Raw genomic sequence first — 24,432 nt, forward strand, 5'->3', positions numbered from 1 at the left:
CCTCCCCCCCCCCCCCCCCCCCCCCCCCCAATTCTAAGACTGTGGCCCCTGGTTCTGGACTCCCCCAACATTGGGAACATTTTTCCTGCATCTAGCTTGTCCAATCATTTTATAATTTTATATGTCTCTATAAGATCCCCTCTCATCCTTCTAAACTCCAGTGAATATAAGCCTAGTCTTTTCAATCTTTCCTCATATGACAGTCCCGCCATCCCAGGGATCAATCTCGTGAACCTACGCTGCACTGCCTCAATTACAAGGATGTCCTTCCTCAAATTAGGAGACCAAAACTGTACACAATACTCCAGATGTGGTATTACCATGGCCATATACAACTGCAGAAGACCTTCTTTACTCCTATACTGAAATCCTCGTTATGAAATTCAACATGCCATTAGCTTTCTTCATTGCCTGCTGTACCTGCACGCCAACTTTCAGTGACTGGTGTACAAGGACACCCAGGTCTCGCTGCACTTCCCCTTTTTCCTAACCTGACCCCATTGAGATAATAATCTGCCTCCTTGTTTTGGCCACCAAAGTGGATAACCTCACATTTATCTACATTATACTGCATCTGCCCACTCACTCAACCTGTCCAGGTCACCCTGCAACCTCCTAACATCCTCTTCGCAGTTTACCTGATATAAACAAGGCCTGGTTACAGCAAGACTTGGGGAAGAAGAATTCCCCAAATTTATCTTATCAATACAAGGCAAAATATGTTTCTGGATCCTGGAAGTATGATGGCCATATTATATTACAACAGCATCTGGGTTTTTATTGCTTATTGCCTCATAATTTTGTGGCACAGAAAGTGGCATATAGCTCATTGTGCTCAGACTGGCAAAAATGGGCTTTAACTTAATCCCACTTTCCATGCATTAGGTACACATGACAGATTTGCATTGCAAGTGTAATTCTTTTCCTTTTTTTTTTGCTTTTTGATACTAGCTGAATAGGCCATTTATGTGGTCAAAATATCTTAAGGGACATGTAAGATGCCCAACAATTCAGCCTCAGTTTTCTCAGGAAATACACATTTTGCATGATGTTCTGCATTAAAAGTTTCCCGTGCTTGTAGTGCACTGATTTGGTATCACAAGGCGAAGAAATGAAAGATCTATCAGTTACTTGCTGAACTTGAAAGCAATTAATGGATAACTGCGAGTACATGCCCCACCCAGATCTTTCTGAGCATGAAATTTGGATCTATTTTGCAAAAGATATTACAAGACATGGGTAAAGTGTATTGTGGAATAATTTGTACAGTTCTGAACACCCTGCAAAGGATGCCATTAAACTGCAAAGGGTGAAATTACAAAGTTATTACTGGATATTTAAACTACAAGGAGAGGCTAGTTCTTTTTTTTCCTGGACTGTAGCAGGCTGAGGGGTGATAAAATAATAAGGGACACATAAAGTGAACAAGCACAGTCTTTTCCCCAGGGCTGGTATGTCAAAACCTAGAGGGTAAAGGTCAGAGGGGAAATATTTAAAAGGGCGTTCTCATGCAACTTTTACAGAGAGACCGCTGCATAGATGGAGTGAGATGCCAGAGGAAACATGGAGATGGGTACAATTATGAAATTTCAAAGACACTTAGATAGAAACATGGTAAGGAAAGGTTTGGAGAGATATGGACCGAGCACAGCCAAGTGGGACCGGGTCAGCTAAGCAACTGGGTTGACATGGGAGAGTTGGGCTGAAAGACCTGCTCCATCATCTACAGCTTTATGACTCTAATATCAGTCAGACAAACTAACCGTATCCTGTGTGATAAACCTAACGTAAGAGAGTTAAAAATGTCCCTAAAAAGGGTCATAAGAATCAATTGCTTCAAATTAAATTTCCCCTAGGAACAAAGGATGTAAAAACATTAAATACATCAAATGTTATTTGTTTATAAAGAATTATTTGCAGTTACAGAACTGAAGAGACTGCAATTGTCCAATGTATCCACGACACAAAAGAAAAAATAAGGCACTTGATATCTAGAACTGATGAGCAGAGCAAGAAAAAGACTTCAATATATCATGCAGCTCAGCAATAAACAATGGTGATCTGTTTGCCTCACAACTGGAGGCAAGGTGAGGTTAGTGTTGCAATTATCAGGGAGTAAGGATACTTTAGTTAGTAATCTGGTGTCAAGTATAACTAGAGGGAGGAAGTGGAACTCAAAGCAGGCAGTAGAAGAAGCACAAACAACTCTGAGACAAACGGACATTGTTGGTAGGGTGCGGCAAGGGAAAGGAGGCTTAGGGCTCAGCACAGGGAAACCAGCGTGGAGTAAGGCAGGTCCAACAGAGAAGAAGAGCAGGTATGTCGAGCAGGTATGTCGTCAGGAGGACGCAGTGAGATGTATAATGGGCAGTAGCTCAGGTTAAGCAGGGACAGTGGGTGAACTGGGAAAGTGTAAAAAAAAAGATTTAGCTGGAGGGACCTGCAGTGCATGGGGGCAGGTCATGTACGTTTTCTTACAAGGGCTATTTATGATGTGCTGCCATCACCGCAGAACCTCAAACAATGGGTATGTGGGAGCCGGCGTGTCCCTTGTGCTCAGAGGTGGCAATGTTGAGGCATATTTTGTCAGGATGTGGAACTAGTCTTTCTCAGGGTCGGTATACTTGGCGGCATAAATAGGTCTTGAAGTGCATAGCTGCAGCAATTGCGAGGAGGAGAGCACAAGTGAATTCAGTAGGCATCAGGACTGAGAGTGTACCGATTCATTTTATCTGTGAGCAAGAGAAAGGTAGAGGAAAGAAGTTTGCAGACAGACATGGATCAGGCCAGTATTGGGGAGCCAATGATTGGGAGATGCGGGTAGATTTGGGAGGAAAGCTTGTTGTTCTGCAGGAAATAATTAGTACTAGTTTGTGGCCTGAGAAAGTGTTATGGTCAGTTAGTGCAGGAAAAATGTTCCTGATGCTGGGGGAATCCAGAACCAGGGGTCACAGTTTAAGAATAAGGGGTAGGCCATTTAGGCCTGAGACGAGGAAAAACTTCTTCACCCAGAGAGTTGTGAATCTGTGGAATTCTCTGCCACAGAAGGCAGAGGAGGCAATTTCACTGGATGTTTTCAAGAGAGTTAGATTTAGCTCAGGGCTAAAGGAATCAAGGGATATGGGGAAAAAGCAGGAATGGGGTACAGATTTTAGTTGATCAGCCATGATCATATTGAATGGCGGTGCTGGCTCGAAGGGCCGAATGGCCTACACCTGCACCTATTTTTCTATGTTTCTAGTCAGCGGATAGTATATTTTATAGAACTGACGGTGCCTTGGGAGACCCTAGTAGATGAGGCTTATGATAGGAAAAGGCTTGGATATGTAGAGTTGGCAACAGAAGTTGAGCAGTGAGGATGGAGAGCAAGAGTACGTCCGGTAGAGATTGGTCGTGGAGGTTTCATAGCGTGATCGACCAGGTCGCTATTTGGAGCACTAGGAATTTGTGGACAGTTCGCCTCAGGCTGAAAAGCAGATGTCAGAGGTAGCAGAGCAATTTGGTGGAGAAGAAATAATGTCAGTTGAGGACAGAAAAGAAACATATGACATGCAGTATGTGTGTTTCTTTGTAATTCTGTGTAATTTCTGTGTAAGTGTATCCCAGTCTTTTGCAAGGGTGATATTTGTGGTGTTACACATTTAATGATGGGCTAGGATAAGTGGAAGATAGGATGCAGGTGTTTAGCATGTGTTAGAGTGAGCTAATTGGGTGCAGATTCTTTTATTTGGAGGTGTCCACTTGATAACCCCAATGATATACTTGCATCTACGGGATTAGTTTTTTTAAAGACCTAGTTAATATGTAGGTAGCTGTTTTTTGCATACGGAGTTATTTATTGTAAGTTGTTATATTTAGTTAGATACTTTGATACTACTTTGGCTTTGGGCTTGGTTTTCTTAGTTGAGCGCTTATCCTCGAGGACTTTGTGTTTTAATTGTAGTTTATGCCTTTTTTCATGGTGCTAATTCAGGTCTTTCTTCAATTTAGTAAACTCACATGGTGGAATCTTTTTTATAACTTGCTAAACCAAACTATTAGTTAGATCTAAACCTAATTAATCCTAAAACTAATTTAAAATCATATAGAACTGGTGTGCACCCTTCAAGGAAATTCTTTCTTTTCCCACCTTCCCTGAACCCAAGCTCTTCTGGTGCTTTCTTTAAGTGGCTTTGATTCATATGTGAAACAGGACAGTAAAATGTTTGTATTATAATTAATTTATAGAGGTCCACAAATAAACATTTAACTTGACTCGGTCTCAACTTGGGCAGACTGGAGTGAGAATTCTGTCCACAGTTTCTTGCCATTCACAACATGCTTACTGTGATGCTGGCTAAAGCTTGATCATAGAGAGACCAGGAGCTAGTGTTCGTTATTCCCATCAATGTGTTGAAGAACTTTTTCAGTCACTGCAATCTTTTTCAATGAGCAGTGATGTACAACTGTAAACTCATTTTTCTTAACTGCACAACTCTAAATATATTTACATTTCCAATAAAAGCAAATCAATTGGAATTTCTCACCTTCGATAACATCCATATTTAATGAAAAATGACTTTGCTGTGACAGAATATCATTAGAATCTAGATATGTGATATAGATTTTGTCTCTATTAGATTAAAGTGGTTTTGATTAAAGGACATTTTTCTTTACACTGTAGTTCTAGATATTAGGTATGTTGCAGCAAAGACGTTTCAGCAGAAAATAGTTAAGGCTGAGTTTCTTAGCCTTAAGATTCTTACCAATTTATTCTCCAACTTTTAATATCCCACGTTGTTTAAGATTCCATAATTGTAGAAAACATAATTTTGAAATGTTACTGTAACATAAGTTAGCCTGGGTTATGCGGGGAAATATTGGCAAACAGGAAGAGTTTTGCGTTTCCACAAATGTACACGTGTGGAATTCAGTGGTTCATTGCTGGACAGCTGACTTTACTCTAGCACTGAACTTAGCATCGTTCAGCATGGATACACAGAATGGTGGAAGTATTGGAAAGATCTGGAAAAAATACCTTTATGCTGCACCACAAGAATCCTGTGCGGATTGAGAAGTCATTTCTTCGAGGCAATGAATTGAAGGAAATTACCTTTGATTCCCTCGTTAGGCATTAATACAGAAAGCCCTTCACATTTGATAAGGTTCTGCATGATAAGTTGCTCTGTAAGGTTAGATTGTATTGAACAGGACTGCATCCAGGGGCATGGCTCAGCCTGTTTTTTTTTCCTTCTTTCACCGGTTAGCCGTTGTTTGATCAGCCTATTTGATGTCATAATGGTACAGAAGGATATTGCATTGCAAATGATCTTGCCACAATGGGGTTCCCCTAATGTTGCATGGAAGTTCTCACTGGGTAAGTGAAGGATTGTAAAAGACAAGCCTGAATTTATTTTGGAAATCAGCAACAAGTGGGCAGTGTTTGCTGCTGACTGCAAAATCCCAGCCATTAAGTATGCAAAAAGCTTGTGAAATAAATGAGACATTAGCATAAATACATTTTTAGAGCTCCTTACCCACTATCAGTGAAAAGGAATTCCAAATGTGTCATGTAAAGTTCCCAGAGTGGGATATTGTAACGCTGAGCCAACGATAGGGAAATTTTGTACACATTTTCCTCCAAGGTTCTGTGAAAGAACAAATTATAGAGATATAGAAAAATAAGTAATCAGACATCATCCCACTAACAAATTCATGCAATAAATCAATCCCTTTGAAACAAAAATGTGATTTCTAATTTTTGAATCTGAACCGTTAAACTATTTGCAAACCAATAATGGCCAAAATTGGTATTTCCATAGGTTTCCTCGGGACACATCCATGAGTATCTTGCCAAAGTCCCAATGGAATATTTGTAAAATTAGTGACATTTCAGAATACACCATCCTAACTTTTAGATTGGAAAACATAAAATAAACTCTCAAAGCACTTTGCAGCGAATGAAGTGTTACTGATGTGTAGTCACCAATTTAAGATAGCAAACTGCAATGGTGATCAGATAATTTGTTTTGTTAATGTCATGAAGCAGTAAATATTGATCTTGGCTCTAGGGATAACCCCCTTTCCTTCCTTTCAAAGATAAAAGAGAATGTTGAGAAATTCTATCAGAGGAAACCAGGGAAAGACTAGGTTCCTCTAAGGATCCGTGGTAGAGCCATAGGAGAAGGACAAGGTCTTAAATGAATAATTCTTGTCTGTCTTTAGCATGGAGAATGTCAAAGTAGTTAGAGAATTTAGGAAAGAGATCAGTGATGTTCTGAACCTCACCAAGAGGTGGCACAGTGGTAGAGTTGCTGCCTTACAGCACCTGAGATCTGGGTTCGATCCTGACTACGGGTGCTGTCTGTACGAAGTTTGTACATTCTCCCTGTGACTGCATGGGTTTTCTCCAGGTGCTCTGGTTCCCCCCCTCACACTCTAAAGACGTACACATTTGTAGGTTAATTAGCTTTAGTAAAAACTGTAAATTGTCCCTAGTGTGTAGGATAGTGCTGGTGCATGGGGTGATCGCTGATTCGTGTGTACTCAGTGGGCCAAAGGGTGCGTTTCCAACTAAACTTGATCAACATTACAAAGCTTGCATATGGCACTCTTGACCATCAGATGAGGCAATGAGTACAAGAGTAACAATGTCATATTACAGATGTACATGACATTTGAAATTGCGCATTTGGAACACATAAGTTATAAGGAGAGCTTAAATAGGCAGGGAGTCTCTTCCCTGGAACGAAAGAGGCTAAAGAGTGACTTTATACGAGATATATAAAAATATGAGTGTAGATGGATTGCTGTAGTCTCTTTCCCAGGGTAGTGGAGTCTAAAATTAGAGAGTATAGGTTTAAAAAGAGAGGGCAAAAATTTAAAGGGGACTGAGGGGTAAGTTCCCCACAGAGGGCTGTGGGATATATGGAGAGTTCTAGAAAGACAAGACAGTTAAAACATCAATGAGAGTTACAAGGGTCTTCATTATAAGAAAGAAAACATTATTTTCAGTGGCAAACTGTGCTTCAGTCGTTAAATGTTCTCTACCACATTTCAACTTAAAAAAGCTTTGCATATAAATTACTGAGTGTGCAAACTGACAAGATTAATGGAATATTTGTGACCTCAATGAACGAGTCATCTCCTTAACAATTGAAATTAATGGGATAAGAAACAGAGAAAAGTAAAGAGAAGGAAGTGGTTTAGAATAAAAACCAGTTGCAGAATGAGGAAGAATGAAGGAAAGGTTAATGAGAAACACCGAAAAGCAGGATTTAAAAAAAATTAAAATAATCTACAACTGGCATGATGTTTTTTTCTTCTGGAAGAGCAATGCAATGTTTTTTTGCTGAGAAATATCAGCCTTAACGTCTTGCATGGGAAAGAAAAAACTCGAAGAATTTAAGGCAGTGCTAGAGAACGATGGAAGAGAGGTGCTGAGAATTTAAGCACAACAGGAAAGTGTGGCTTGTTATTCTTGGGGGATCTCATCAAATAAACAGATGACAGAACACCTCATCATAATTGAATCCAAATCCATAAGGTCATAAGGGATAGTAGAATTAGGCCATTCGGCCCATCAAGTCTACTCCACCATTCAATCGTGGCTGATCTATCTCTCCCTCCTAATCCCATTCTCCTGCCTTCTCCCCATAACCTCTGACACCTGTATTAATCAAGAATCTATCTATCTCTGCCTTAAAAATATCCACTGACTTGGCATCCACAGCCTCTGTGGCAAAGACTTCCACAGATTTACCATCCTCTGACTAAATAAATTTCTCCTCATCTCCTACCCAAAAGAACATCCTTTAATTCTGACGCTATGACCTCTAGTCCTAGACTCTCCCACTCATGGAAATATCCTCTCCATATCCACTCTATCCAAGCCTTTCACTATTCTGCATGTTTCAATAAGGACCGCCCTCATTCTTCCAAACTCCAGCGAGTCAAGGCCCAGTGCTGACAAATTAACCTACTCATTTCCTGGATTAATCTTGTAAATGATTCCCAAATCCGATTTGGGAAAGTCAATAGATGTCACTGATGCCCGCAGTGCATGAAATAAAAACATGCGTTGGGAAGCGAACCAGAACCCATAACCACCTAACTCTGGCAACAGAACAGTTGCTGAACAAACAACTGACCAATGTAGTCCCAGTGTCTCTGCTTTGCAAACAGCATGCAAAGTAACTTCAGTTGTTGCAAGAGGAAATGATCATTTCAGTTGAAGAATTTAGTTTTTTTTAAAAAGGTGATGATCTGCAAGACAATAGACAATTGTAATAAATGTGCTAAAGCGGGAGGGCGGGATGGAAATATTTTCTGAAGAAAAAAGGTCACCTACTATCTGTGATTTAATTTTGTGAAGATATTTGTTCCAGAAAATATCAGTCTTTGGGAGGCTATTCTATACGTTAACGATTTTCCATTCCCAGTTAATTGTAGCGTATCTCACCAAAAATCCTCAGAGCAGTTTAAGACATCTCCTGATGTTTGTGATGTCATTTTGCTTGTTGACTCCAACATGCTGGATTAGCAATTATAGTAATATATACAACCCGATTAAATCAAGAACTTCATCCACAAAGATGAATGGTACATACAAAAATATTAATTCTCAATACAAAATTTCACTGATACTGATGGCACCAACTTCAAATTAGCTGATTTGGTTTGCCTAAAAGGTATGTCAAAGATATTGTCCCTGTTGAAAGTGTTAAAGCTACAGAAGTTTATGTTTTTTTTCATTTCTTATCTTTAACAAGCTTTTTTTTTGAGGAAATAGACCATAGTTTAAGTTCTCAATGGCTGTTATAGTTAGGAAAATATAGTTTAACGTTGTTTATGTTTACCAACCTAATTGCACAACTTAGTCAAAAAGAATAATTTAGCATCACAATCCAATACTTACTCCGCTAAGCCAAGAATAGTCTCCCTTTTATATTGGCTATCTGTTGCAAATCGCTGCACATCCACACCTTTGCCAAGGCCTTGAAGTGTTTGAGCTTGTGTGAAATCAGTCAATAATTCATTGTAATAGTTAAGATATTGAATCAATGTCTGCAATTCTTCTGACCAACTGTTGTCTGCATTTTCAGTCACATGCTCCGTGACCATTTTGATCACCTCTTTGGGATCAGCCTGCAAAATTTCAGATGCATTGATATAGGTTTATAAATAATTATCACCCCCACTAACATGACATTCTTTCAACTATTTACTTAAAAAGTAGTGACTAATAGAATCATAAATTATGTAATATATTATAGGGAAAATGTCTGCATGTATGATTACTATTGTGGTGGCCTATATTAAAATAACATGCACTTTCGACAATAACCAATCTCTTCAAAATCATTGTAGCCTGGCTTATATCCAGCAGAAGTACCCTATTTTTTAATGTTTAAAATTTATCAACCTCAATGGTAAATGCTGAGCAAAAATGATGCACTGATTCACAAAAATGATGGCCTGCACTGATGACTGCAGGTCCACCCAGCCAAACTGTCATTTGGTCAAGTACGCTGATGACACAGGCAGGAGGAACTGGCTGTGGCAGTCATCACCACTATCCACGGGAAGACTGTGGAGATTGTTGAGGAATACAAGTACCTGGGCACAGTCTTCGACAACCTGCTGAAATTTGCCTCCAACACAGAGGGTATCCTCGGGAGTTTTTGAGTAAGTTCTTAACTGAATAGATGCGATGGATGCTAAATATTTAGACTTTCAGAAGACTTTTGATAAGGTTCCACTGAAGAGATCGGCATGCAAAATTAAAATGCATGGCATAGTAGATTACATGCAATATAGTCAAGTTTGCAATATAGTCATGTAGCCTGGTATCAGTGTGAGCTCTGAGAAGATGCAAAGAAGTTCAGTGTGATTGAGGGAGCGGGGAAATGCATGAAGATGCAGTTTCAAGTGGATAAATGAGAGGTTATCCCCTTTGTGGCAAGAACAATTAGGGAGATTATTAACAGAATGATAATAGATGAGGAAAATGGGAGTTGCGGAGGCAATGTGCAAGAGACCAGAGCCTCTGTGCATCAGTTACAAAATGTCAGTGCAGGTGAAGTTGAATTAAATGGTATCTTGGTTTTGTGACAGATTAAGCACAGAGCATGGAGGTTTTGCTGCAATCTTACTAGGACACGGTGAGATCATGCTTTGAGTATTTACAATTTTGGTCACCTAATCTGAAGAAAGACATTCCTGCTATGAGTGAGAGAAATAAAAGGTTCACCAGACTGATTCCTGGAACACAGTACTGACACAAGAGTTGAGACGATTAGATTTATATTCGCCTGAGTTTATAAGAATAAGAAGGGATCTCATAGGAATGCATTAAATTACAACATCGCTAAACGCATTGGATGCAGGAAGGATGTGCTTGAAGGCAGAGGAGTACAGCAGCAAGATTTCCAGTCAAGAGTTAAGGACCAAATAACGTGGGATTGAGATGAGATGAACCTTTGCTGAGAGAGTGGTGAACCTTTGGAATTCTCTATCACATGAAGCCGTTGATTTCAAATCATTAAATATATTTAAAAGGGAATTCTCAGTTACACTTACTAGAGGTAAAGGATCAAGGAAGTTGGGAAAATGCAGGAGTAAGTCACCAAATTTGAATGGTAAACTATGATCATAAGTAATCACAAGGCTTGAAGGGCCAAACAGCCCATTCCTAGTTTCCATTTTTCAATGTATTTTATTTGAAATGAATAGGATGCTTACACAACAGTACAAAACATTTCCACTCAGCAGGACCATCTTTACTGAAAAACAATATCTGCTTGGAGTCATAGAATTATATGGAAACAGGCTCTTTGCTGAACAGGTTGGCATAAATGTCTTTGAAACGTCATAACTGTATTCACTTCTAGAGCTTCCGCTGCCAGCTCATACCAGATACAGGTTACTCGTTGAGCGAAAAAGTTGCTGCTGAGATGCCTCTTAAATCCCTCGTCTCTTGGCTTAAGCTTATGCCCTTATTTTAGAATCGTCCACTCTGCTTAAAGGACAATGTAAAAAGTGTAATTTCTCCATCAAATAATTAATTGAGTCTTGATAAATATGAGATTAGGTAGCTCACCCAGAGAAAGAATGGAACTGAAGATACCACCTACTGTGTCTAACAGTAAATTCCTGGGATCAATTTGAAATGAAGAAGGCCTTCTCACCCTGCTACCCATCCCCCAAACTTGGAAATTTTCCATGGTTATCTGCACCTTACTTGGTGGTTTAAGACAATTAATTTTAATTATTTTAATAATTATTTCTGAACTAAGCTGGGCAGTAGTCTGTTAAGGTGTTTAATAACAACAAAATCGTCTGGAAATCTCAGTACAATTGATTGATATGGAAAAGTCCAAACTAGCAGATATTGATACGGTTAAAATTAGATTAAAAAGGTTCTGTTTAACAACTCAGATAAAAATAGATAATTCGGATATTGTAACAACAAATAAATCTTTTACACAAAATACTCAGTAATTCTACCTTTGCATCAGCTATCAAAACACCAATATTTAGGACAGCTCAATTTAATATTAATTCATCATGAGGCAATAAACAGGAAATTCAATGTTCTAATCAGAAATACATATTTGGATATCCTTCTATACCCTTTTGCAACCTCACTGATCTACAGATAATTATTTTTCTTTCTTATTTTTCCAGGATGTCCCCAGTTGGAATGTAATCTCTTTTACCTTTGCCCACAACAAACAATATTCCAATTATACAATAGCACTTCTCTTAAAACCACTGCGAAATACATAGAAAACCAAACCTTGTATACTGGATGACACTTGTCCTTAAAACATGGACTTAAACGGACATAGATCTGCAAAGCATAATAGTAGCCAGCAAACTGGAGAGAAAAAGCAGAATGAGGTTGCTTCTCAAAGCACTTGACAGCATCCACGATCTATTGGAAATTAATACAGGTAGCAGTTAAAGTGGGAAAAAGAACATTCACAAGTCAAGCCACTTACAGAAGTAGTAACAAAAATCTAATAGGAACAGTTTTCTAAAGTACAGAAATTATGTTTTGATATCTGCAAATGAAATTGTACAACACAAAATATTATATACTTTGTGAATATACATTCTAATTCAATTATTTCAAATTATATCATTTTATAACCAATTTATAAAACAACTGAATGGGGGATAATTTCAAACTCCAATACTTAAAGAGATTGTTAGCTAAAGAAGACTGTAGCTTTATATATCCTTTGTTCAATGCCTACAATGTAGGGTGCAGCTTCATAAGATAAAATGTTAATATCAATGAAACTGTAACCCAAGTATTATAGCAACTACAAATACAATTCACCTCCCATTCCCATACTGATCTTTTTGTTCCAGCTCCATTGCCAGAGTGAGATCACATGCAACTAGAGGAGCAACACCTCACATGTTGCTTGGGTAGCTTACAACAATATGAACACTGAAATCTTCAATTTCAGGAGACCTAGAACAACACCGCTCCCTCCCTGTGCCCCACGAGGTCTTGCATGTATTTCTCTAACACCCCACCCATCCCCACCCAACATGGCTTCACAATTTGCAACTCTTCAATTCCACTGTCTCACACATCCTGCTTTAATCACTGTTGCAACCATCTTTCTATCAACAAAACCCATGCCTATGTCCACACCACCTGCCACACTTCGTCCTGCCACACTTCGTCCTGCCACTCCTCTCTTCCAGTTTTATCACCCCCCCACTGCCTCCATACAATCAGTCCGATGAAGGGTCCTGACCTGAAACGTCGCCTATCCATGTTCTCCAGATATGCTGTTTGACCCACTGAGTTACTCTAGCACTGTGTTCTTTTGTGTAAACCAGTACCTGCAATTCCTTGTTACATCTTTTATGCCTATTAAATTTCCTGAAATTCTCCAGGATGATGTAAAATTTATGAAGTGATCTACCTCATGTGGTTTGACGTTTTGCTCTAAGCCAATAGAAAATAAAAAAGAAATGATGTGACTAAACTTAACAGGTCAGGCAGCATCTAGGCCAAGACAAAGAGTGAGTATTTCAAATTGGAGACCCTTAATTGGAACAGTTCTGATGAAGGGACACCAACCTGAAATATCAATTCTGTTTCTTGTTCCGCAGATATTTGCTGACCTGCTGGGTGTTTTCAACATTTTCATTTATTTCAGATTTCCATCAGCCAGAATTTTTAAAAAAATTACGATCTAAATTGCATGTGTTCCTGAAATCCTTTATTAGTGGCAGCCCAGTATATTGGTTAAGCACAAGTTAATCACTGACATAACGGAATGTAGTCCCTATTGTGAATGGAAGGTGATCATTAAACTGCTTGACAATTGTCTTTAGTATCAGGTGAAAATGACCATTTCTGTAAAAGTTTTCACAAAGTTTTATGTATTGCCTACATTTTAACGCTATTATCTTTAGTTTATAATTATTACATTAGAATCAGAAGAAAGGGGGCAAGTGGGGCCAGAGCATGGAGGCAAGTCAAAGGGGTTGAAATTCAGTTAACATCCATACTCCAGCTCAAGAAGCAATATGTTTAAATTGAATTACCAGAGCAATAACCCATTTTCAGATGAAGGTGGGGAAGCAGAACAATTTGATTTCCAATGTTTTGCAGGGAAAACTAGACTTCTAAAGTATTGGTTCTTTGTGTACACATCAACACTATTTTAGTTTATTTACTTTACTTCTGTTCTAACACTACCTAATAAATAAACCCGAATATCCTGTCAATTATGCTTGGTGGCCATGCTGCCGGAGACACAGATTGACCTGATGCACATATTATGTTGGTTTGTGAAAGAAAAAAACAAGTCTGAGAATACCCAAATAGTTAAACACAGAATTATGTGGGCAATGCTCTGCTGAGAACACTGGATTTCAAAAGGCTCCCTGGCTGACAAAAGAATGCATTTGCAGCACCTTCGTGAACATACTATTAGGTGACACCAAATAACACAAACAAGCTAACCAGATTGCAATTTTGCTGACTCGATCCTGATGTGATTAAAAAATGACATTAGCAATACACAGATGTACAGCTTACAGAGGCAATATTTTGTGAAGATGTGGGACACTTATGTTCATGATTCCTGAAATAAGTAACATGGCAACACATATTTAAAATCACAAACATAAGTAAGCTGGAGAAAGAGAGACGTTTTGGGTCGGGACCCTTCTTCATAACAGCTTCATGGCTGATTGGTCTGCAACTTCAAATTCTCATTTCTGTTTACTCCAGTAACTTTTTACTCACTGGCTTAACAAAAATTAATCTACTTCGACTTTAAAAATCCTTCCTCATAACCCAATTGAGGAATTCAATTCCAAAGACAACCCTCAGTGAGAGAGAGAAAAGCAATTAGATCTTGTCTCATCTTTAAATGGGTGACCCCTCATTTTTAATCCCGAGAACCCTGATTGTAGGTTTTCCCACATTAAAAAAAGTACACTTTAAATATCATCCAAATCTATTTTCACTTTAAACTCCAGCGGATACAAACCCATCTTTCCCAATCATTCCTTATCTGGCAATCCACTAATTTTATGTATTAGTTTAGTAAACCCCCTCTGAACTGCTTCCAATGGATTTACCTCTTTTTACACAAGGAAATACTGTACACAGTACTTCAAATGTAGTTTCATCATATATCTACACAATTGAAGCATAACCTCCTGACTTTGTATTCAATTCCTCTAGAAATAAAGAGTAACATCCTGTTAGCTTTCCTAGTTATCTGCAGTATCTGCACCATTGCCTTTGTAAATCATGCATGGGCACCCAGTGGCCTCTGCATCACAGAGCTGTGCAATCTTTTATCATTTAAATAAATGTTTCTTTTTGATTTTTCCTCACAAAAGAACAAATTCATATTTAACCACATTGCCCACTCTCTTAACCTATCTATATCACTTTGAACTCTTGTGACATATTATGCAGTACATCTATGGACTCTCCAGTATCAACATAAAACTCCAATAAATTGGTTAAACATGACTTCGTTTTCACAAAATGATGTTGACTTTGCCTGATTACTCTGAATTTCTCCAACTGCCCTCTATAACAGACCTTCCAACATTTTCCCAATGACAGATGTGCAGCTAATGCAATGTAATTATACATGATTTCAAGAATAATACACATACTACTTTGCCCTTGTATTATACATGATCACAACTTGGTTCCTCACGTCTGGCACCATTAAAGATATGGATAGGATGTGGATGAAAGCCATACAATTAGTTCCCAGTTTGAAGCAATTGAGTTCGCAAGTTAGCTTAAAAGAGCTGGAATCATATAATTCAGAGAAGCATTACTTAATGATCTGAGTTATGCAAGATGGATAAGGGCAAAGACTTGCAATCAGATCATGATTATAATTTGTTCCAATTACAGTCAAGGGCCAGAGTATTAACTGTTTCTTTTTCCACAGATGCTGCCTAACAAAATAAACATTTTCAGCACCTTCTGTTTTTTTTAACTGATTTCCAGGTTCTACATTTTGTTTTACTTTTAGATGCTCCAATTGGTTTATTAGGAAACAAAAGTCACAAGTTCAACAAGGCCAATTCTAGATTTGAAGATATGATTTATTTGTGTAGAAACAGGGCTGTAAGCTCATATTTGCTGAACAGCTCCTAGCAAAAGCTTCTCCTGCTCCTAGCTGGATCACTGGTCATCTCAGAATTAATGCAGCAAGAATAATCTCCATGACGAGGTATAATATTCCAAAGGAATTTCTGAATGGAAAGTCCAAATTATTCTTGGCGTGGAGCAAAAACTGTGGATACTGGAAATTCAAAACAAAAACAGAAGTTTTGGGAAGTACTAAGCAAGTCAAGCAGCATCACTTTGTCTTGTACAGGAACAGGACTAGGGAGGAAACATGTTTTATGTTGGAGAAGTGGAGGGTGGAGAGAACTGAGGCAAAACGTGTGAAAAAGGTGTTAAAGTTGTCAAATAACAACAATTTTAAAATCAGCAGCTGGAGAAAAAAAGAAAAGCAAAACAAAAAAAGGTACAACCGCATAGTGGTATTATCAAGTCCCAAAGGTTACAACATTTCTAGATAGAAAAGAAGATAATGTTCCTTGCGCTTACATTGGAGCAATGAAGGAGGATGATGTTAGCGAAGCCAGAAGTGAGATGAAGGAAAAAAGTAATTGAAAACTTTCAGACTGCTTGAAAGTACACCTTTGTTCAGCCATCCAATCTAAGCGTGGGCTTCTCCAATCTAGGGACTACATTATGAGCAGAATAATAAATTGGAAGTGGAAATGAATTGATGCTTCACTTGGAAGAGCTGTGTGGGTCCCTGGATAGCGAGAATGGAAAAAGGGAAAAGAGTATGTGTTGCACTTCCCTCTGCAATGCTAAAAGTGGAGGGGAGAAAATATTTTGTGTGGAATCTTGCAGGAGGTGGAGGATTATTTGAATTGTTTGAAAGATGTAGCATTTAAGCAGATCCTTTGGCCCACCAAGTTGACGCTGATTATGGATCACCCGTTAATATTATTTCTATGTTATCTCACTTCCGCATCCATTCCCTACACACTAGGGACAATTTAGAGACCAATTAACTCACAAAACTAATTATTTCCCAAATTGAACCTTTTCTCCAACTTTGTGGCAAATATCCTTCCTGATCAGCATCTGGTAACATTTGCTTTTAACAAATGACCCACATTGGCATATTTTGTTGGAGAATTGCAACCATCAGAAAGTAATTCATTATCTATACAAAGGCCAAATGCATCGGTTTGACCTAATCAACTTTGTTATTTACTCCAGCTGAGGGAAATGGTACAGAAATTGTTCACCCTTTCTATTTAGTAACAAACATAACAAAAGTAATTGAAATCCCTAAAAACTGTTAATGATAACCAAAATTCAACATTGAATATCACACAGAATTATTAGGGCAGATTATCACATTCTTGTAGTGTGGAAAGAAAAGCAGCACCTGGAGGCAGTCACAGGGAGAATATGCAAACTCCACACAGACAGCACCCTAGGTCAGGATCAAAACCGGGTATCAGGTGCTGTGAAGCACCAGCACGACCAGCATTCCACTGGAGTCAATGAAGAATGATCTGTTGAAAATGGACAACGATGAAGTTGAAAGTTAAATCAAGGGGAACGCAAGCCTTATTTTGCATTGGAGGGAAGGGGGTGAAAGCAAAAAGGTGGTAAAGTAGAGATGACATAATAAAGAGTTCTATCAAATGTGGTAGAGATGATGGAAAAAGAGAGACATTTTAAGGGCAATGGCTTGCAAAGTTTTGTCATTGTAGAAGAAATAACGCCACAGAAAAAAAAGCAAGAAATGGAATGGAATTCTTACAGGAGGCAGTATAGGAGGAGGTGTTGTTGAAATAGCTGGGTGGGTTTATAATGAATAGTCAGTGGGTTTGTAATGAATAATTAATTAGAGTTCTCTAAGTGTGCAACATGCAACACCAGGACAATCATCAACACCATTGGCAAAGGATTCAGTAAGGAATCCAAACAAGGTTGTTCCACATATCCCTGGCAGCCTTATCAAGACCATTTATTTTTGTTATTAGCTAACTCAACACTGCCTCAGCTCATCTGCTGCCAAAACCTTGAAATGCACTTTTAATATTTCAAGCCTTGAGCCTTTGAAACCCCCTTGTCTTACTTTTTAAATAAACTTTGCTGGTTCTGTAGTATCTTCTCATTGGTCCTCAGTTAAATAATCAAATAAAATGTCATTCAAGTTTGCAAATCGCTTCACAACTTCACCTTGCCTTGTCTCTGCAGTCTGTCTCAGCGCCACAACCTTTGAGGATGCCTCAACTCATCAAATTCCAACAGCTTCATCACCCCGACTATTTCTATCTTCAGTGGCCAAATCCCAAATATTTGGAATTTCCTTCCAAAACCTCTTTTGCCTCTTTCAAGATGCTTCACCAAACTCTTTGCAAGCTCTTGATCATCTCCCTAATAATTCTGTGTGAGATTCAGTGTTGAATTTTGGTTATTATTAACAGTTTTTAGGGAGTTCAATTACTTTTGTTATGTTTAAGTTACTAAATGGAAAGGATGAAAAAATCCTGTACCATTTCACTCAGATGGAGTAAATAACATAGTTGATTAGGTCAAACTGATTGGCCTTTGTATAGATAATGAATTGTTTTTTATTGGTTGCAATTTTCCACAAAATATACCAACGTGGGTCATTTGGTAAAAGCAAATGTTACATAGATGCTGATCAGGAAGGATATTTGTCACAAAGTTGGAGAAAAGGTTAAATTTGGGAAATAATTAGTTTCCCCCCTGAACCCCTCAAGGATATTGCAGAAGAGCAAGTCATTCTTGCAGCTGAACTTTATTCTGGAATACTCATTTAAAAATTGCATGCCATGTTTCCAACTGAAACATTCAGTACCCTACCTGAGGCAAGGCCAGAAGATACACAAGAGCTAGGGTTATATCCTTTGGTAATGTATCACTGGCTAGTTGTAAAAGAACTGTAAAAACAAAAGAACGCAGGATTAACATTTTTCAAGACCAAATCATCTGAAAAAAAGGATTCTCAATTTGAAATGTTTCTTGTTTTACATTTCTGGTCCAGCATTTACAATTTAACAACTCTACTTACCCTCAGTACTTCAACAATGAGAACTCAACAAAGCAAACTTGTATTTCAAATATTAACATACTGAATAATTGTTCTAAATGAACAGCTTTTTCACAGTAAAATTAATTTTATAGTGAATATTATGCGTTTTTAACCTTTTTTTTAAACTTTAAAATTGAGTGGCAGCAAACTAAGTTCAATGTAGGCAGAGTAGACTTAAGGAACTACAGATGCTGGAATCTGGTGTAGAACAGAAAGCGCTAGAGTAACTCAGCAGGTTAGGCAGCATCTCTGGAGAGTGTGGAAAGGTTGGACCAAGAAGCACCGTGTTTTAGCGTAGTCATGTGCCTTTATTCTTGTTTTGTCAGTGAAGCAAATGGGAGCACAAGTTTTACACCAAACAGTTTTTCATTGCTCCAGACAGGTAGTGGTTTCAAACAATTTGTTCAATCTCCAAAAACACATGCTGCAGATGCTGAAAATCTGAAATAATACAGAACTTGCTGAGAAATTCAGCAGGTCACTGAGCGTATGTGGATACAGTGACAGGTTAATCATTCAGGGTGAAAAAAGGTGATAAACCTGAAATGTTAATTTTTTCCCTCTCCAAAGATGCTGGCTGTTCACCTCATTTCTGTTTGAAGAGCTCTGCTTTGAGGAAAATGCTAAAGCATTCATTTTCAGAACACATTTTTAGTGGCAAAATATTTCTCACACACATAATAAAGCATTATCCAGCGCAAGTTCTGAAACAAATCAGTGATATACCAATGAACGTAGCAGTATTAATAAGACTAATGATAAACAACCTGAATTGGGGTTTTTTAGTTCTGGTCAGAGGAAGAATGCAAGGAGGCAGAACAGAACCCAGCATTTTTCTTTTAAATTCTGTGCAAACTAGATTAAACCAGGATCTATCCTTCACACTGTGCGAAAATGAATCCAAACTCCAAAAACTCAATCCCCACCAGCTTGTGTTATATTTCCATTTCTCACAACATAAAGAAATCTGAATTATGACAACTTGATGCTTTAAATCACATAGTGGAGGAACTAGGATTAGATTTCCCCAAATCGTTTCACAGTATACTCAGCAGGTGTTTTCCCTCACCTTGTCAGCCTTGAATTAAATCTATGCCGCTAAAAACTTAGTGGTATTTGAAACCAACTGTGAAATCCATTTCTCAGAGATACAATATTTTTATGTAAGAGCAATAAATTCTGATCCCAGTACAAAATCATGTAGCCAGTAAATGCTAATTTGGAGCTTGACTTTAAGCTATCATTTTCAAAGTGTGGAATCAAAATTTATTTGGCTACTTAGAACAGTATATATATTTTTTAAGAATTGAAGATCGAACTTAATTATTTGACTGTTCACAATTTTCTTATTCTAATTACAAATCTGAAGTAGTAAAGATGTTAATCACCTTTGCAATTTTCTTCCCAACAGCTTTATGTGGCAACAAATTGGTTCTGAAGTCATGCACAATTTATGAGGTCAATCTTTTTCAGTAATACGATAGAGAGTCGATTTATTGAATTTCAGGCACATAATATTCGCAACTATTGCCAAATCTACCACAATTTAACTTGGTGAAATCCCCACAGTTTCTTCTTAGAGATTCTAAGGATGTTAATTCAAATACGAGAGGGCAGAGCTTTAATGTGAGCGAGGCAAAGTTTAAAGGAGATGTTCAGGGCAAGTTTTTTTTACACAGAGGGTGGTGAGGGGAACATGCTGCTATGGGTGGTGGTTGAGGAGATATGTTAGTGGCATTTAAAAGACATTTGGATAGGCATATGGATGTGCATGGAATGGAGGGATACGGGTTATGTACAGATCGATAAGCGATGGTCTTACAGTCAAGTTTGGCACATACATTGTGGGCTAAAGGACCAGTTCTTGTGCTGTACTGTTCTATGTAAATTACTCAATGTCCTTACAAGAATATAATAATGTCTTCCACTTAACCACATCCTGAAAGGAAAATATTTTATGCAGTTGTTCTGCTTGTAATTAGAACAATAGCAAACATTTTAATGAGTTGCAAACAAATCTGCTCCTCTAAAGCAGCACTCATTCTTTTACAATCATATCTTAACAAAGTCAATCAAAATGTATCCAATCTACCCAGACAAAAAGACATTGGAATTAAAAAAATAGTCGATACCCAAACAGAGCAACCTTAGAATAATATTAAAAAATAATATTTAACATAGTGGCAGCACAGTGGTAGAGTTGCTGCCTTACAGTGCCAGAGACCAGAGTTCAATCCTGACTATGGGTACTGTCTGTAGAGTTTGTACGTGCTCCCTGTTACTGGGTGGGTTTTCTTCAGGTGCTCCGGTTTCCTCCCACATTCACAAACCACGCAGGGTTTGTAAGTTAATTGGCTTCTGTTAATTATCCCTTGTGTGCAGTGTTAGAACTAGCGTAAGGTGATCACTGGTTGGGCCAGATGCTGTGGGCTGAAGGGTCTGTATCCACGCTGTATCTCAAAACTTAACTCAGCACCACCGTATGTACCTCTCCTTAAGGAAAAGCTATAAAATTTAATTCAGATGCACAGACATGTAAATTGAGAGCATGAAAGTCCATTTAAATATAGAGATTATGTTGCTTATAATGTAAAATAAGTAAAGGAGACCACTTGTTTTCATAGTGACCCCTATTTTAATCATGTGACAAAAACATAACCGATCAATTGCTTCTTTCTACATTCATTTCCCTGTATATAAACTTCCTAAAGATGTAGAATATTCTGTGATCAATGAGACAAAAGCCAGATTTGTTGTACATATTACATGCTAGGAACTGCAGAGGCTGGTTTACAAAAAAACAGCCTTTGTCTTTTCTTCCATTGCAAATATTGTTCATTAAGGAACTTTTTGCTATATTATTAACTGTATCATAGTTTGAACTTAACTGTTTTTGAATTTCTCTCCAGTACAAACTTAAATAGCTGAGGGTAGCGACAGGTGTAAAGTTCAAATAGTTTAATTCAAAGAACATTACAACTCAATTAAATTATGATTCAAACCCTTGATTATAGCTAATAACCTGCATTCGATAAAGGAATAAAGTAATCTTTTTTTTTTGCCTGCTGATTTCTACAGCATGATTTTTCATCCCACACTGCTTACATTTCCCTGCTCATATATAATATGTGAAAAGGATAAAACTGACATGATCTTCATCACTTTCAGAACATTTCATGGCATTCGTTACAGAATTGTACATGGTATAAAACCTTTATCATTGTACGGTTTTGAGAATAATTTTACCTTCTGTGGCAGGAAAAAGATTTTCTCCTTCACTCTTGGTTTCAGATAATTTCCCAGCTCTCAGCAAAACCTCTGCAAAGTTATCCAGAGCATTGTACTGGTAACATGCATAGTTTACTTCATTCTGTTAAAAAAAACATAGAATATTTTAAAACCTATATAAAATAAATCAGGAGCTAAACAATAAAGTTTGCTGCAAGGTCCAAGAAGCAGGCACAGAGTGCAGGCACAAAGTGCAGAGAATACTTATTGCTGAAAATAGTAACTTTTTGTATTTTTTCATTTAAAATTTATTAGTTGTTGGCGACAACAGAACACATTCATGACTGGATGTTGGTTCATCTTGATTGCCAGGATATATCCATGTTGTGATTCCATCCACAATTTCAATGTAATAACATTTTGTAAATACAATACGACTAGTCCAAATGTCATCTTTTAATATAAATATGTGATAGAACAGTTATGTAGCAGCCTCACAGCACCAGAGACGGGTTCAATCCTGATCTTAGGTGCTATCTGCATGCCTGCGTGGGTTTCATCCGGATGCAACGGTTTCCTCCCACGTCCCAAAAATGTGCGGGTTTGTAGGTTTGTCCTCTGTAAAATGCTCCATGTATGTAGAGCGTGGATATGAAAGTGGTATAACAGAACCATTGTGAACGAGTCATTGATGGTTGTCGTGAACGCAGTGGGCTGAAAGGCCTATTTCCATGCTGTATCTTTCAATCAATACAATGGACATTTGTTTACAGGGAAAATCTTTCATTGCTCCATTGAATTTCTCAACAAAAGATGGGAACAATGAATACTGTATTCCATTTCACATTTCAGAAGTATTGATATATCAGAATTCACAGGCAGCACTTATACTGAATTGTTATGAAATATAGTTTAGTATCAACCCTTTCAAAGTCCAGAGTTTCATTTGATTGAAATAAGTTATATGTTGTGAACCCACAAGGTAGACGATAACATTAATAAATGTGCACATTCATTATCTAACCTGACAACATGTTGTCCCACATGCAACACTTCACAGTTGATGCACAAATTTGATTTTGTCAGTGCAGGTACTAAAGAAGAACATACAATAGCACACAAACCTAACAGCACATACATAAACAGTTTGCAGTGCCCCCTCAGAGGGCCTCAAACGCTAGGGAGTAGAAATAGGTTTTGAGCCTGGACTTAAAAGAGTCGATGGAGGGGGCAGTTCTGATGGGGAGAGGGATGCTGTTCCACAGTCTAGGTGCTGCAACCACAAAAGTGCAGACACCCCTGAGCTTAAGCCTAGACCGCGGGATAGTCAGTAGCCCCAAGTTGGCCGACCTGAGGGACCTGGAGATTGAGTGGTGGGTTAGAAGATTTTTGATATGGGGGGGGGGGGGGAAAGCCCGTTTAGGGCTTTGTATGCGAATAGGAGGAGGTTGAAATCGATTCTGTACCGTACTAGGAGCCAGTGGAGAGAGGCCAGAATCGGGGTGATGTGATCCCTTTTACGGGTACCCGTCAGGAGTCTCGCTGCGGCGTTTTGGACAAATCGAAGGTAGACAGAAAATGCTGGAGTAACTCAGTGGGTCAGGCAGCATCTCTGGAGAGAAGGAATGGGTGGCGTTTCGGGTCGAGACCCTTCCATTATATCTATCAATTGTAAACAGTAACTATGCTCCATGCCCTAAAGTAACATGATATATTGGAGAATTAGCACTCCCTCCAAGCTAATTGAAGAGAACTGTGGCAATTCAAATCCTGTGGATATTTCTTAAACAAACCTACCATTCACATCGAGTTACTGCAGTAAGCACTTGCTATCTGCGCATGTGCTGCACCACTCACAATTTACATACAATCTGTCAAAGACAAATATGTGGGAAGGATCTGCAGACACTGGTTTAAACTGAGGATACACACAAAAAGCTACAGTAACTCTGCGAGTCAGGCAGCATCTCTGGAGAAAAACAATAGGTGATGTTTCGGCTCGAGACCCTTCTTCAGACGGAGAGTCAGGGGAAAGGGAAAGGAGAGATATAGATGGATATAGAACAAATGAATGAAAGTTAAGCAAATTAGAACGATCAAGGAAAGGTGGAGCCCACAGTGGTCCATTGTTGGCTGTGGACTAGGTGATAACGAGTTATACAGTGAAACTCAACAGGACAACAGTGAAACTAGTATGACAACTAGAGAGGGAAAAGAGATAGAAAGAGAGGGGATGCAAGGGTTACTTGAAGTTAGAGAAATCAATATTCATACCACTGGGTTGTAAGCTGCCCAAGTGAAATATGAGGTGCTGTTCCTCCAATTTGCTTTTGGCCTCACTCTGACAATGGAGGAAGTCCAGGACAGACGGGTCAGTATGGGAATTGGAAGGGGAGTTAAAGTGTTTGGCAACTGGAAGATCACGTAGGCCAACGCGGACTGAACGAAGGCTGAACAATGACAACATCAAATAGTAGCAAATTGTGTTATATACAAAGTCAATCAACAATGGTGACTGACAAGTAATTAACCTCCACGGCACGACATTCTT

At 38.4% G+C, this 24,432-nt stretch overlaps 1 protein-coding gene across 1 annotated transcript in view; it reads right to left on the reverse strand.

The window, feature by feature from the left end:
* Positions 1-24,432, reverse strand: part of nbas (NBAS subunit of NRZ tethering complex) — a 191,864-nt gene that overhangs the window by 70,670 nt on the left and 96,762 nt on the right. Inside the window, exons 38-42 of the mRNA XM_078399277.1 lie at positions 21,900-22,023; positions 18,425-18,501; positions 11,780-11,917; positions 8,897-9,126; positions 5,517-5,627 (exon numbers count right to left, since the gene is read on the reverse strand). Coding sequence (XP_078255403.1) covers positions 5,517-5,627; positions 8,897-9,126; positions 11,780-11,917; positions 18,425-18,501; positions 21,900-22,023 — 680 coding nt within the window. The remainder of the gene's footprint in view (positions 1-5,516; positions 5,628-8,896; positions 9,127-11,779; positions 11,918-18,424; positions 18,502-21,899; positions 22,024-24,432) is intronic.

Source organism: Rhinoraja longicauda, chromosome 5, assembly GCF_053455715.1.
Source record: "Rhinoraja longicauda isolate Sanriku21f chromosome 5, sRhiLon1.1, whole genome shotgun sequence".
Classification (NCBI taxonomy): Eukaryota; Metazoa; Chordata; class Chondrichthyes; order Rajiformes; family Arhynchobatidae; genus Rhinoraja; species Rhinoraja longicauda.